At 43.9% G+C, this 12,666-nt stretch overlaps 2 protein-coding genes across 2 annotated transcripts in view; one reads left to right on the top strand and one right to left on the bottom strand.

Moving 5' to 3' along the window:
* LOC130298197 (oocyte zinc finger protein XlCOF7.1-like) overlaps nucleotides 1–2,961 on the top strand; it is a 286,423-nt gene extending 283,462 nt beyond the window's left edge. Inside the window, exon 10 of the mRNA XM_056551114.1 lies at nucleotides 1,630–2,961. Coding sequence (XP_056407089.1) covers nucleotides 1,630–2,219 — 590 coding nt within the window. The 3' untranslated portion in view covers nucleotides 2,220–2,961. The remainder of the gene's footprint in view (nucleotides 1–1,629) is intronic.
* LOC130298198 (zinc finger protein 850-like) overlaps nucleotides 1–12,666 on the bottom strand; it is a 173,492-nt gene that overhangs the window by 40,760 nt on the left and 120,066 nt on the right. The window lies entirely within an intron of this gene.

Raw genomic sequence — 12,666 nt, 5'->3', positions numbered from 1 at the left:
CTCCACAACAGCACCCATACATTCCACCCTTTGGTGATAATTTTGGTGTTGGTTTTTAGTTACCACTTTTTCCTTTTCTACTCGGTGGGAGGGTCTTTTCCCTGTCCAATCAGGCGGAGGCAATCTCCGGGTGCTGTCGTGGTGACTTCCCAGAAAAAAATTATCGGTGAGTATAATTCACCCTATGTAAAAAACCACTATAAACAGACCAAAATCACCACTATACAAGGGATGAATAATTACACTGCACCATGACCACTACCATTACCACCATATAATGACTGGATAATACTACGGTATTGATACTGAATAAAACCCCTGCACACAGACCACTATCACCTTAACCTCTTAAGGACGCAGGGTGCGCCCGCTCCCATGCTATACTGTGGGGTCATGTGGGTCGGGCCTGGCACCTAGCAACGACCGGGACCGGTGGCTAATACTGGACATCACTGATTGTGATGATGCCCGGTATTAACCCCTTAGACGCGGCGATTAAAGTTGATTGCCGCATCTAAAATTTTAAAAACTGCTTCCCACAGCTCAGTCAGGCTGATCGGGGACACCCTGGTGAAACCGTGGTGTCCTAATCAGCTGTGAGGACATGGAGGGTCCCCACCTGCCTCCTCGGCGTCCGATTGTCGCTCTATTGCTCCATGCCTGAGATGCAGGCATGTGTAAAAAATATAGTTAATAAATTAGATTTAACCCCTTTCATAATAAAAGTTTGAATCACCCCCCTTTTCCCATTTAAAATTTTTTTTAAATGTAAAGAAATATAAATATAAACATGTGGTATCGCTGCATGCGTAAATGTCCTTACTATAAAAATATATCTTCAATGGCGTACACGTAAAAAAATTCCACAGTCCAAAATCGCGTATTTTTGGTCTCTTTTTATACTGTAAAAAGCAATCAAAAAGTGGGATCAAAACAAAAAAAATACCAGTAAAAACTTCAGATCACGGCACCAAAAATTAGCCCTCATACTGCCCCGTACGCAGAGAAATAAAAAAGTTAAAGGGGTCAGAAGATGACAATTATATAAATTTTCGTAGTTATGATTTTTATCAGAAGTACAACAAAATCAAACCTATATAAGTAGGGGATCATTTTAATTGCATGGACCTTTAAAAAATGGAAACGGGGGGATTCAAAGTATGCAAAAATGGGGGGGTAACACAAACTATGCAAATTGAGTATACTTGTGATCGTATTCACCTGAGAAATAATTTTACTGCACAGTGAAGGAAGGATCGGCGCCGCAAAAATTAGTTATGGCAAAATAAGAGTTTTGCCTCTTAGAGGAAAGCTTAAATTTTCTGAGTTGTTATAGGGTTAAAATAAAATCGGTTTTGTTCTTGGCAGATTCTTGTACCAGGAGATCAGAGGAGAATCTTATATCTTCAGATTATAAAGCAAATGATGATATCACACAAGATACATATGAAGAACATTCCATTATCCCAGATACACCCTCAGCCCTTCACAGCCAAGATCTGTCATCTCATCCTTATATACAGGTCCTGTCTTCTCATTCATCACAGGATGTTCAGCAAAATAAAAGCCACAGAAGGGGTGTTGGACATCAACGAGCTCATACAGGAAAGAAACCATTTTCATGCTCAGAATGTGGGAAATGTTTTACTAAGAAATCAGTTCTTGTTGTACATCAAAGAACTCACACAGGGGAGAAGCTGTTTTCATGTTCACAATGTGGAAAATGTTTTACTAAGAAATCAAGCTTTGTTGATCATCAAAAAACTCACACAGGAGAGAAGCCGTTTTCATGTTCACAATGTGGGAAATGTTTTATTAAGAAATCACATCTTGTTACACATCAAAGAACTCACACAGGGGAAAAGCCATTTTCATGCTCAGAATGTAGAAAATGTTTTACTCAGCAATCACATCTTGTTATACATCAAAGAACTCACACAGGGGAGAAGCCATTTACGTGTGCAGAGTGTGGAAAAAGTTTTGCTGACAAATCAAATCTTGTTTATCATCAAAAAACTCACACAGGAGAGAAGCCAATGTCCTGTTCAGAATGTGGAAAATGTTGTACTAAGAAATCAGATCTTGTTAAACATGAAAGAATTCACACAGGGGAGAAACCATTTTCATGTTCAGAATGTGAAAAATGTTTTACTAAGAAAGCAACACTTAAAAGACATATAAGAACTCACAGGAGAGAAGCCAATTCAGAGCAATATTAACCATGTACATAGGATATCTGACATTTATACATATATCATATACTGCAGGGGTCTCAAACTGGCGGCCCTCTAGATGTTGCAAAACTTCAATTCCCAGCATGCCTGTGAGGGAAGTCAGCTTGTTATAAGTTTTTATATAACCTTTTATAATAATCCTTTATATGATTATACGCCATTTTGGATATCATCAGCCATGCTGTCTATAGTCCACCATCTTGTCTATGTTCCTTCATTATGAACTGAGTGTGAACTTTACCAGAATTATAACCAGGAAACTTGTAAACAAGAACCACAACTGCTGAGCGTACAGAAAACTCCAAGGCTACTGAGTCTGAAGACGTTCACACTTCCCGTCCTTCCTACTTAGAGATAAGACGCCTGTTTGTAACCAGGTATCATTGAGCAGTTTGCCGTCCTTTCATCTTTGCCTATAAGAATTCTGCTGTATGTAGTAAACGTCAGAAGACGCTGTATACAGATCCGAGTCTGTGTCATTTCTTCCAATCTATCAGGCCTGATTGATAAAACATTTCCAATTTGGCCTCGAACAGCAAATGTACCTGAAGGAATTGGTTAAATTCCTTAACATGGCCGACAACGGTTATCTGCAGCCAACGGCTGTCCGGGCATGTCCTGGCATGCTGGGAGTTAAAGTTATACAACATCTGGAGGGCCACCAGTTTGAGACCCCTGATATACTGCATCTCCAAACTTGTTACCAATTGTTAATAAAGGTTTTCTTTCTTATATTATTTATTATTCTTATATTCATCTCCGCACACTGGACTTATAATAAATGTAATATTGTCCCTGACGTTGTATATAGGGAATGTAACGCGTCAGTGTTGTCCCCGCCCCCTTCTCATTATGATTATAGAGACTTTAATTCAAGGCATCAGACAGGATCCGCGCGTCTCCCTTGAAGATCGTCTCTTCTGAACATAAGACGCTGCAGATACTTTTATTTATCACAAACCCTAGACCAGCGTTTCCCGTCTTGACGTCTATTTTCGGTCTCCGATCCTAAAATCCATTTTTCTATATGAGAAGTCGTCAATATCTCAGCGTCCCCCGGGTTCAGTAAACATCGGTGTAATTCTTTTCCTTTTCTTTGTCCTCCCCGGGGTATAAAATCCCTAGAGATCTGATCACATCTGGTACAAGATCTCTTTACTTCACACTTTGCGCCATTATTACACGGATTGAAGACCCAGTTACACGCTCGTAAATTTCCATATATGTCATGGATTGGAATGAAAAAGGTTCTTAAATCTTAATATTTAACCCCTTCAGGACACAGGGCGTACCTGTACGCCTGTGGGAATTTCGGTCCCCGCCGGACCGGGATGCCTTCTGAAATTATTCAGCAAGCATCCCATGGAAATGACCCAAACCACGATCGCCCGTGAATTCACACCAGTGATCTGCGGCAAATCCGGTCATACTGGTCACGTATGACCCAGAATTAGAAGGTGATCGGCGGTGTACTATACACCGCCAATCACCTCCTGTAGCTCGGGGGAGGTGGCGATCCAGTCACCTCCCCAGGAGCGCTACTATTGGTCAGACGATCAATAGCAGCCGGCAGAGGAGGGGTTAATGTCCCCTTCTCTCATCTCTGCTCGCCCACCGAGCTCAGTGAGCGGGCAGAGCTGAGAGAATAAGCCAAGGACCCCCGCCCCCCGTGAAGATCTGTGCCCCTCAGGGCTGAAGAATTGATTTTAGTGCAGGGTGAGTTTCAGTGCAGGGACATGTAGAAGGGTAAAAAAAATAAAATAAAAAAAAAATTTCCCCCCTGACCGCCTAATAGGTCCTCAAGGGTCTGCCGAAGATTTTGCAGCGCGACGTGGGCCCCATTAGGGTTTCAGGGTGCTGCACTTGGCCCCCTTTATTTTTTTGGCTGCTTTCTTATAACTGTGTGATTTATAATCAGACCGTTATATATAAGTAACACCAAATACATACACTTCACACTTCCCGGCATCCCCCCCACACACACACCCTCCCCCCCCCCCCCCCCCGCCACTGCATATGGCCTGCCGGGCATATTCGGCAGAGGAGGCTTATGCTTTCCTTGCCTCTGACACTGAATCTGCCAGTGAGGATGAGGAAGATCCTACTTTTCTGTGTTCTTCCTCGTCATCTAGTACTGATGATGAGTCCTCTGTGCGGCACGGAGACGCTGCAAGGCGAGGCCACACATCCCCCATGATAGTGACCAAGTGCCGACACTAGTACGAGCGTCCATGCTGCTTGTAATAGAATTCCGTCCCCCTGGAGGCGTACCGGAGCCCCCTTCGGGTGAACCTGTCTGGAGACCCCCAGAGGGATTTCAGCCACGGATTCCTGAGCTTGTTGGCCGGATACACTAAAATAAAAATTTTAGTTATTATTTCAGTAACGACTTTGTCAATCATATGGTGGAGCAGACGAATCTGTAACAGTTCATTACAACCACCCTGATTCGCTTTTGGCTAGGCCAAATGAATGCAGCCGAAATGAGGACATTTTGGGGCCTCGTGCTGCATATGGCCTAGTCTAAAAACCCAGTGTCAGGCAGTACTGGAGCGGGGACATCCTATACCAGACCCCGCTTTACAGTATGGCCATGACACGGAGGCGGTTCAAAGCCATACGGAAATGCCAGCCTTACGCTGAAAATGTGGCATGTACCCCCCCCCCCTCTCCCCCCGGGGTGATCCCGCCTATGACCAGCTTTACAAAGTGAGGCCGGTCATAGATCACTTTGGGGCCAAATATTGGGAGGCCTATGTACCCCTCAGGGAGCTCTCGGTAGATGAGTCTCTTATCAGTTTTAAGGGAAGACTCATCTTCTGCCAGTATATTCCCTCAAAGTGAGCGCGGTATGGTGTGAAACTCTACCAACTTTGCGAGAATACCTCAGGGTACACTTACAAGTGTATGAGAGAAGAGATTCCCGTATTGAACCCCCAGAATGTCCCCCCACTCTGGGTGTTATCGGGAAAATCGTTTGGGACCTTTTGCACCCATAATTTTGCTAAATAAGGGTTACCACCTCTACGTGGACAACTTTATACCAGCATCCCTCTGTTCACATCCCTTGCCACCTGATCCACGTCCGCTTGTGGGACCGTGCGGAAGAATCAGAGAGGCCTCTCTCAAAATTTACTCCAGACACCTATTCCCAAGGGTGAGTCCCGTGCCCTTACCCATGAAAACCTGTTGCTGGTCAGGTATAAGGATAAGAGGGATGTCCTTATACTCACCACAATTCATGGTAACGGCAGCACCCCTGTCCCTGTGCGAGGTACCACAACAACGGTCCTCAAGCCCGATTGTATTTTGGACTACAATCAGTATATGGGGGGAGTTGATCTCTATGATCAAGTCCTGAAGCTATACAACGCCATGTGGAAAACAGTACAAAAACGGTACATGGTACAAAAAAGTTGCAGTCTACTTGGTACAACTCTTTTGTACTGTCCCGGTACGCTGGCAACACAGGGACATTCCTCCAGTTCCAAGAAGAAGTCCTAAAGGTCCTGATCTTTGGCGACCGGGAAAGAGCAGGCCGGAGTTCCCAAGAAACTGGAAATATAGGTGCCAGGATCCCCCACAATGGAAAGAAGGGACGATCCCAGAAAAATGCAGAGTGTGTTACAAGAGGTCGATACGGAAGGACAAGAGGGGCATATGGAAGGACAAGGGGGGGATATGGAAGGACAAGAGGGGGGATACAGAAGGATAAGAGGGGGGATACGGAAGGATGGGAGGGGGATACAGAAGGACACCACCACTCATGTGACACTTGCCACGATCATCTGGGCCTCTGTATTAAAAACTGCTTCAGGGAGTATCACACTTCCATGGAGTACTAAATTTTCCCTTTTCATTTTAATTTCCCATAATTTGACCCCAATGTACCAAGTTCAGAGTACATTCCAAAATTTAACCCCATAAACCACTAAATTGCACAAAAAAATTTAATCACTATCATTGGGGACTTTTTTTTATGTTGCCTCAAATGCGCAGCACTCTCTCCCCACCTCCTCGGGGTGCGGCATTTGAGGCAACACGTTAGGGACGTCCACACACATCACATTCCCAGAATGATGATTCAGAGCATAGGGTTTGGGGTGGGCATATTTGTTAGTTTAGTTTTTTAGTGGGTCATCATTCTGGGAACATAACCTATTTTGTCATTTTACATCCCACTGTACCCCACTTTAGTAACTTAGTGTACCCCATGTAATGCTCCTTGAGGGGGGTCCCGCTGTTCTGGCTCCATAGCCATTTATAAAACACCTGTGAGGTGTTAAGGCTCACTGTACTGCTTGTTACATTCCTTGAGGGGTGTCGTTTCCAAAATAGTATGCCATGTGGTTTTATTTTTCTGTTCTGGCACCATAGGGGCTTCCTAAATGTGACATGCCCCCGCCCCCCCCCCCCCCCAAACCATTTCAGCGGAAGTTTGCTTTCCAAAAGCCAAATGTGACTCCTTCTCTTCTGAGCATTGTAGTTCACCAGCAGAGCACTTGACGTCCACACATGGGGTATTTACATACTCAGAAGAGATGGGTTTACACATTTTGGGGGGCATTTTCTCCTATTACCCTTGTAAAAATGTAAAAATGTAAAAACTGCATTTTAGTGGGGAAAAAATTAATTTACACATCCAACTTTAACGAAAAGTGTTAAGGCTCACTGTACCCCTTGTTACGTTCCTTGAGGGGTGTAGTTTCCAAAATAGTATGCCATGTGGGGATTGTATTGCTGTTCTGGCACCATAGGGGCTTCCTAAGTGCGACATGCCCCGCAAAAACCATTTCAGCAAAATTCACTCTCTAAAATCCCATTGTCGCTACTACCCTTCTGAGCCCTCTAGAGCACCCACAGAGCACTTGACATACACATATGAGGTATTTCCTTACTCGAGAGAAATTGGGTTACAAATTTTGGGGGGATTTCTCTCCTTTTACCCCTTGTAAAAGTTCAAAAACTGGGCGTGGCCTGGCCGAGATGGCAGCTTAAGCAGACAGCTCCGCAGCAGTCACTCGATTCCAGCTGCTATCCTCCTGCCAGCGACTCCAAACCGACCTGAAAAGGGCTCTCGACCCACTATGGCTACCTTCGAGCAGGAAAAGAACCAACAAGCCAGGCGATTCCAGGTCCCTCCGACAGTATTTTGTGGCGGGGAAGCCTGGGACACAGAGAGGCGAAGATGGCGCCGGCTTCCCTGTGACCGCGCGAGATCCCCCGAACGGCCACAGATCATATCTTTCGCAGCCCCAGAGACGGACCGGACCTACAGTGGCAGAGGTAGGCGAGTCCCAATGACCCTCCAGGGCTCCCGATTCCTGTCACCTCCTGGCTAACTGGACTTCCCCAGACTCACTCTAGCATGGCGGCTGTGGGAGAAGGAGATGACACGCTGCCATTGCCTGCGCTGGAGCAAGGCAGTGATCAGGGGCTCCTTCATCCAACTTGGAGCTTCACTGAAGAAACAAAGGCCTCTAGCTTTGCTGGAATCTATTGATAAAATTGCTGCATTGGAGGCCATACAGAACACCCACCCTTCTCATGACACTGATTCACACTTGCGTACTGAACGCTTACATTTGCGCACACTGTTGTTACATGACTATGGTAAAACGCTTAACAGATCAAAGTTGGCCTACTACCTACATGACAACAAGCCAGGTTCGCTGCTGGCTAAAAAACTGAAGCCCCCTTTTTTATAAACAGCGCATCCCACTGCTCAAGCACCCTAAGACACATGCTCCAATTGATGTCCCCACGCCACATTACCAATGCATTCCGTGATTACTACGAGTCCTTATACAATATTAAGACGGACGTATGGTGCCCTCAACCCTCCCAATCCTCTATAGACTCCTTTCTCTCGTCTCTTGCCCTTCCCAAGCTCTCTCCCGAAGTGCTGTCCCACCTCAACACTCCCATTCACGAACAGGAAATAAAAGCTGCTATTCGCTCCCTTCCTTCACATAAAGCACCAGGCCCTGATGGCCTACCAAATGAATACTACAAACGCTTTCTTCCCATTCTTTTACCTTACCTTCTGACAGTGTTCAATGGTGCTATGACGACCGGTTCTCTCCCCCCAGACATGTTAGACACCCTGATCACGACTATCCCTAAACCTGGCAAACCGACGGACTTGACGTCTAATTATAGACCCATCTCCCTACTGAATAGTGATGCTAAAATCTATGCAAAAATTTTGGCAACGCGCTTAAGCTCCTGTCTACCGACCTTGGTGAGTAGGGATCAGGTGGGCTTTGTCTTGGGCAGGCAAGCTCCTGACAAAACTAGAAGAATGATTTCTGTTCTCCAACATTGTGAAATTACTTGCACCCTGACAGTATTCCTTACCCTCGACGCTGAGAAAGCCTTCGACAGGGTGAACTGGCAGTATACATTTGCGGCATTAAGTGCCTTTGGCTTTCAGGGCCCTATCCTGACGGCTATTCAAGCATTGTATTCTAATCCTGTCGCCAGTGTAAATACTAGATCTGACCGTCGAACGGTACCCGACAAGGCTGCCCCCTATCACCACTGATCTTCCTCCTGACTATAGAACCACTCGCCCATGCTATACGCTCCAGTGGTGACATAATAGGAGTCCACATAGGCAACAGGGAACATAGGTTGGCATTATTTGCTGATGATGTAATTCTGATGCTGACGGACCCGACTTCCTCCCTGACGGCCCTGTTCCAGACTAAAGATCTCTTTAGCTCTATCTCCTATTACAAGTTAAATGTGTCCAAATCTCAGGCTTTACCGATTTGTGTTCCCCCAGGGACGCTTTCGGCCTTGAAACCACTTTTCCCCCTAGATTGGCAGCACCAAAGTATCTCGTATCTGGGCATCCAACTCACCTCCCCTTCAACGTTTATCTTTCAGGCTAACTTTCCTCTGTTGCTATCCACCCTTACTTCCTCCCTTTCACAATACATTAAACACATGCATTCCTGGTTTGGCAGACTGGCATCGTTTAAAATGCTTTTGCTCCCTAAAATGCTGTACTTATTTCGTACTATACCTATATTGCTTCCCAGGTCCTTCTATACTTCTGTGAACAAGGTTTTAGACGACTTTATTTGGGCTACTCGCCGTCCTCGGGTGTCGAGGAGAGTGATGACACACCATAGACAGGTGGGTGGCTTGGGCAGACCGGATTTCGAGGGTTACTATCGCGCAGCTATTCTAGACCAGATGAGACATTGGTGGTCTGATAATCAGACTAAATTATGGGTTGACATAGAACAAACGTATAGTCGAGAATGCCCCCTAAAGTCTAGAATGTTGGCGCCGCTTTCTGCCGCATCATTGACACGCTCCCCCTTTTATAAGAGTCTGCAAGTCAGGAGCCTTTTAGCGGATGGACTGTTAGAAAATATACGACTACCAGCTAGACTGTTAAGTGTCTTAAACTCTACGGGACGGACGTGTTGGGGTATCTCCCTTTTCTATGACCTGCTAGATGACAAACTCTCTGTGACTGACTTTCCATACATGGCTAAGTGAGAGACGGACTTAAACAGTACTATCTCACCTGATCAATGGCGCTCAGCTTTTCAACATATATTCGTATATTTAAAAGTGCCTCACACCAGGAAGCAATTTTTAAAACCACTTATCGATTACTATACCCCTTATCGACTACATAAGATTGACCCAGCCTGCACAAAGAGTTGTTGGAGAGAGTGTGGAGGAGTGGGTACACTCTTACATGTGTTGTGGGACTGTCCCCACATCCAGCCGGTGGAGAGGGGTTGAATTAGTCATAACAAGAATGTTGGGTGTTACGGTTACAATACCCCCACAAACAGCACTCCTGTTGATTGATTTGGACATGTTCCCATATCATGCTAGCACCGTCCTGGCACACTTACGCCAGGACGGTGCTATAACTCGTAAATGGAAAACTTCCTCTGTACCCACTCTATCCGAAATTCTGCATTGTGTAAACCACACCTGTGAACTAGAACGAACTGCTGCCCTTTCACGTAATGGTGATTTGAGATTCTTGAAATGTTGGGAGCTTTGGCTGCAGAGCCCCCACTACGTCTCTCCTTTTTGAGACACTGTCATTCATACGCTATTTTCTTGTTCTTTTCTTTTTCTTTCACTTTTGTTCTTCTTTTCTTCCCCCCCCCCTTCTTTCTTTCCCCAACCCATGAGGGAGCCTACCTGAGCAATACCCCACTATTTAGAGGTTATTAGTACCTTTTGTGAAGTTCACATATGGTTAGACATCATCTCAAATGAGAATTTGTCTTTATTTCCTTTCCCCACAAGTGCCTTAGACTGGCTTCCAACAGTTGTAATACCTATTTGATGGAGATCCTTATGGTCATGTCTGAGGGACTACCCCTCATTTTCTACGTGTTGACCGTGATATGATCTTGTTTTTGTATTACTGTTCTATGGTTTGTCTGGTATGGTTGTATTTTACCGACTGTATCGGACTTGTATGTTTTTCTTATTGTAAAATAATAAAACTTTTAAAATAAAATAAAAAAAAGTTCAAAAACTGGGTCTACAACAACATGAAAGTGTAAAAAACATGAAGATTTTGAATTTTCTCTGTGAAACACCTAAAGGGTTACCACACTTTCTGAATGTCATTTTGAATACTTTGAGGGGTGCAGTTTTTATAATGGGGTCATTTATGGGGTATTTCTAATACCAAGGTCCCTTAAATCCACTTCAGAACTTATGATAAAGACATAAAGTAGACATATATGTGAATCAATATATAATGTGTTTGGTCTATTTCCTTTATAAGCAGAGAGTTTCTAAGTTATTTGCATTTTTTCATAAAATTTTGGAATTTTTCATCAAGAAATGATGCAAGTATCGACAACATTTTTTACCACTAACATAAAGTAGAATATGTCACAAAAAAACTCTCTCGGAATCAGAATGAAAAGTAAAAGCATCCCAGAGATATTAATGCTTAAAGTGACAGTGGTCAGATGTGCAAAAAATGCTCTGGTCCTTAAAGGGGTACTCCGGGGAAAACCTTTTTTCCTTTAAATCAACTGGTGGCAGAAAGTTAAAAATATTTGTAAATTACTTCTAATAAAAAATCTTAATCCTTCCTGTACTTATTAGCTGCTGAATACTACAGAGGAAATTCTTTTCTTTTTGGAATGCTCTCTGATGACATCACAACCACAGTTCTCTCTGCTGACGTTATTATAATAATAATAACGCTTTATTTATTGTTGTCCTTAGTGAGATTTGAACCCAAGTCCCCAGCACTGCAAGGCAGCGGTGCTAACCACTGAGCCACCATGCTGCCCTTAGCATACATCTGCTATGCATGGTTGCTAAAATGGACAGAGATGTCAGCAGAGAGCACTGTGCTCGTGATGTCATCAGTGTTCCAAAAATAAAGTAATTTCTTCTGTAGAATTCAGCAGCTAATAAGTACTGGAAGGATTAAGATTTTTTAATAAAAGTAATTTACAAATATGTTTAACTTTCTGCCACCAGTTGATTTAAAAGAAAAAAGGTTTTCACCGGAGTACCCCTTTAAGGTTAAAATGGGCTGGGTCCTTAACCCCTTAAGGACTGAGCCCTTTTTTGCAATTCTGACCACTGTCACTTTATTAATAACTCTGAGATGCTTTTATCGATTATTCTGATTCCGAGATAGTTTTTTCGTGACATATTCTACTTTAACGTCGTCGTTACTTGCATCCTTTCTTGGTGAAAAATCCCCAAATTTCATGACAATTCTATAAGAATTTTTTTCAGAATTTAATAAGGGGTGCAGTGAGTATTTACACCCCACTGGCGTTTGTCAGATCTTTGGAAATGTGGGCTGTGCAAATGAAAAATTACACTTTTCATTTTCACGGACCACTGTTCCAAAAATCTGTCAGACACCTGTGGGGTGTAAATGCTCACTGTACCCCTTCTTACATTACATGAGGGGTGTAGTTTCCAAAATGGGGTCACATGTGGGAGGGGTCCATTGTTATGGCACTATGGGGGCTTTGTAAACACACATGGCCTTCAATTCTGGACAAATTTTCTCTCTAAAAGCCCAATGGTGCTCCTTCTCTTCTGAGCATTGTAGTTCGCCCGCAGAGCACTTTACATCCACATATGGGGTATGTTCTTACTCAGGAGAAATGGGGTTACAAATTTTGGGGGGCTTTTTTTTCCTACTTTCCCTTGTGAAAATGAAAAATTTAGGGTAACAGGGTAAAACAGGGTAAAAAAAGTTTTTTATTTTCCCATCCAACTTTAACGTAAATTCGTCAAACACCTGTGGGGTGTTCAGGCTCACTATACCCCTTGTTACGTCCCGTGAGGGGCAGAGGCAGCTCTAGACTTTTTGAGGCCTTAGTTGAAAATAAATCTGAGGCCCCCCCAGCGCCATAAAAAGAAAAAAAAAAGTAAGCAGGCAATATTAAAATTAACT

This window comes from Hyla sarda, assembly GCF_029499605.1.
Source record: "Hyla sarda isolate aHylSar1 chromosome 1 unlocalized genomic scaffold, aHylSar1.hap1 SUPER_1_unloc_4, whole genome shotgun sequence".
Classification (NCBI taxonomy): Eukaryota; Metazoa; Chordata; class Amphibia; order Anura; family Hylidae; genus Hyla; species Hyla sarda.
Note: the sequence above shows the minus strand (reverse complement) of the source record. Positions and strands in the feature narration are given on the sequence as shown.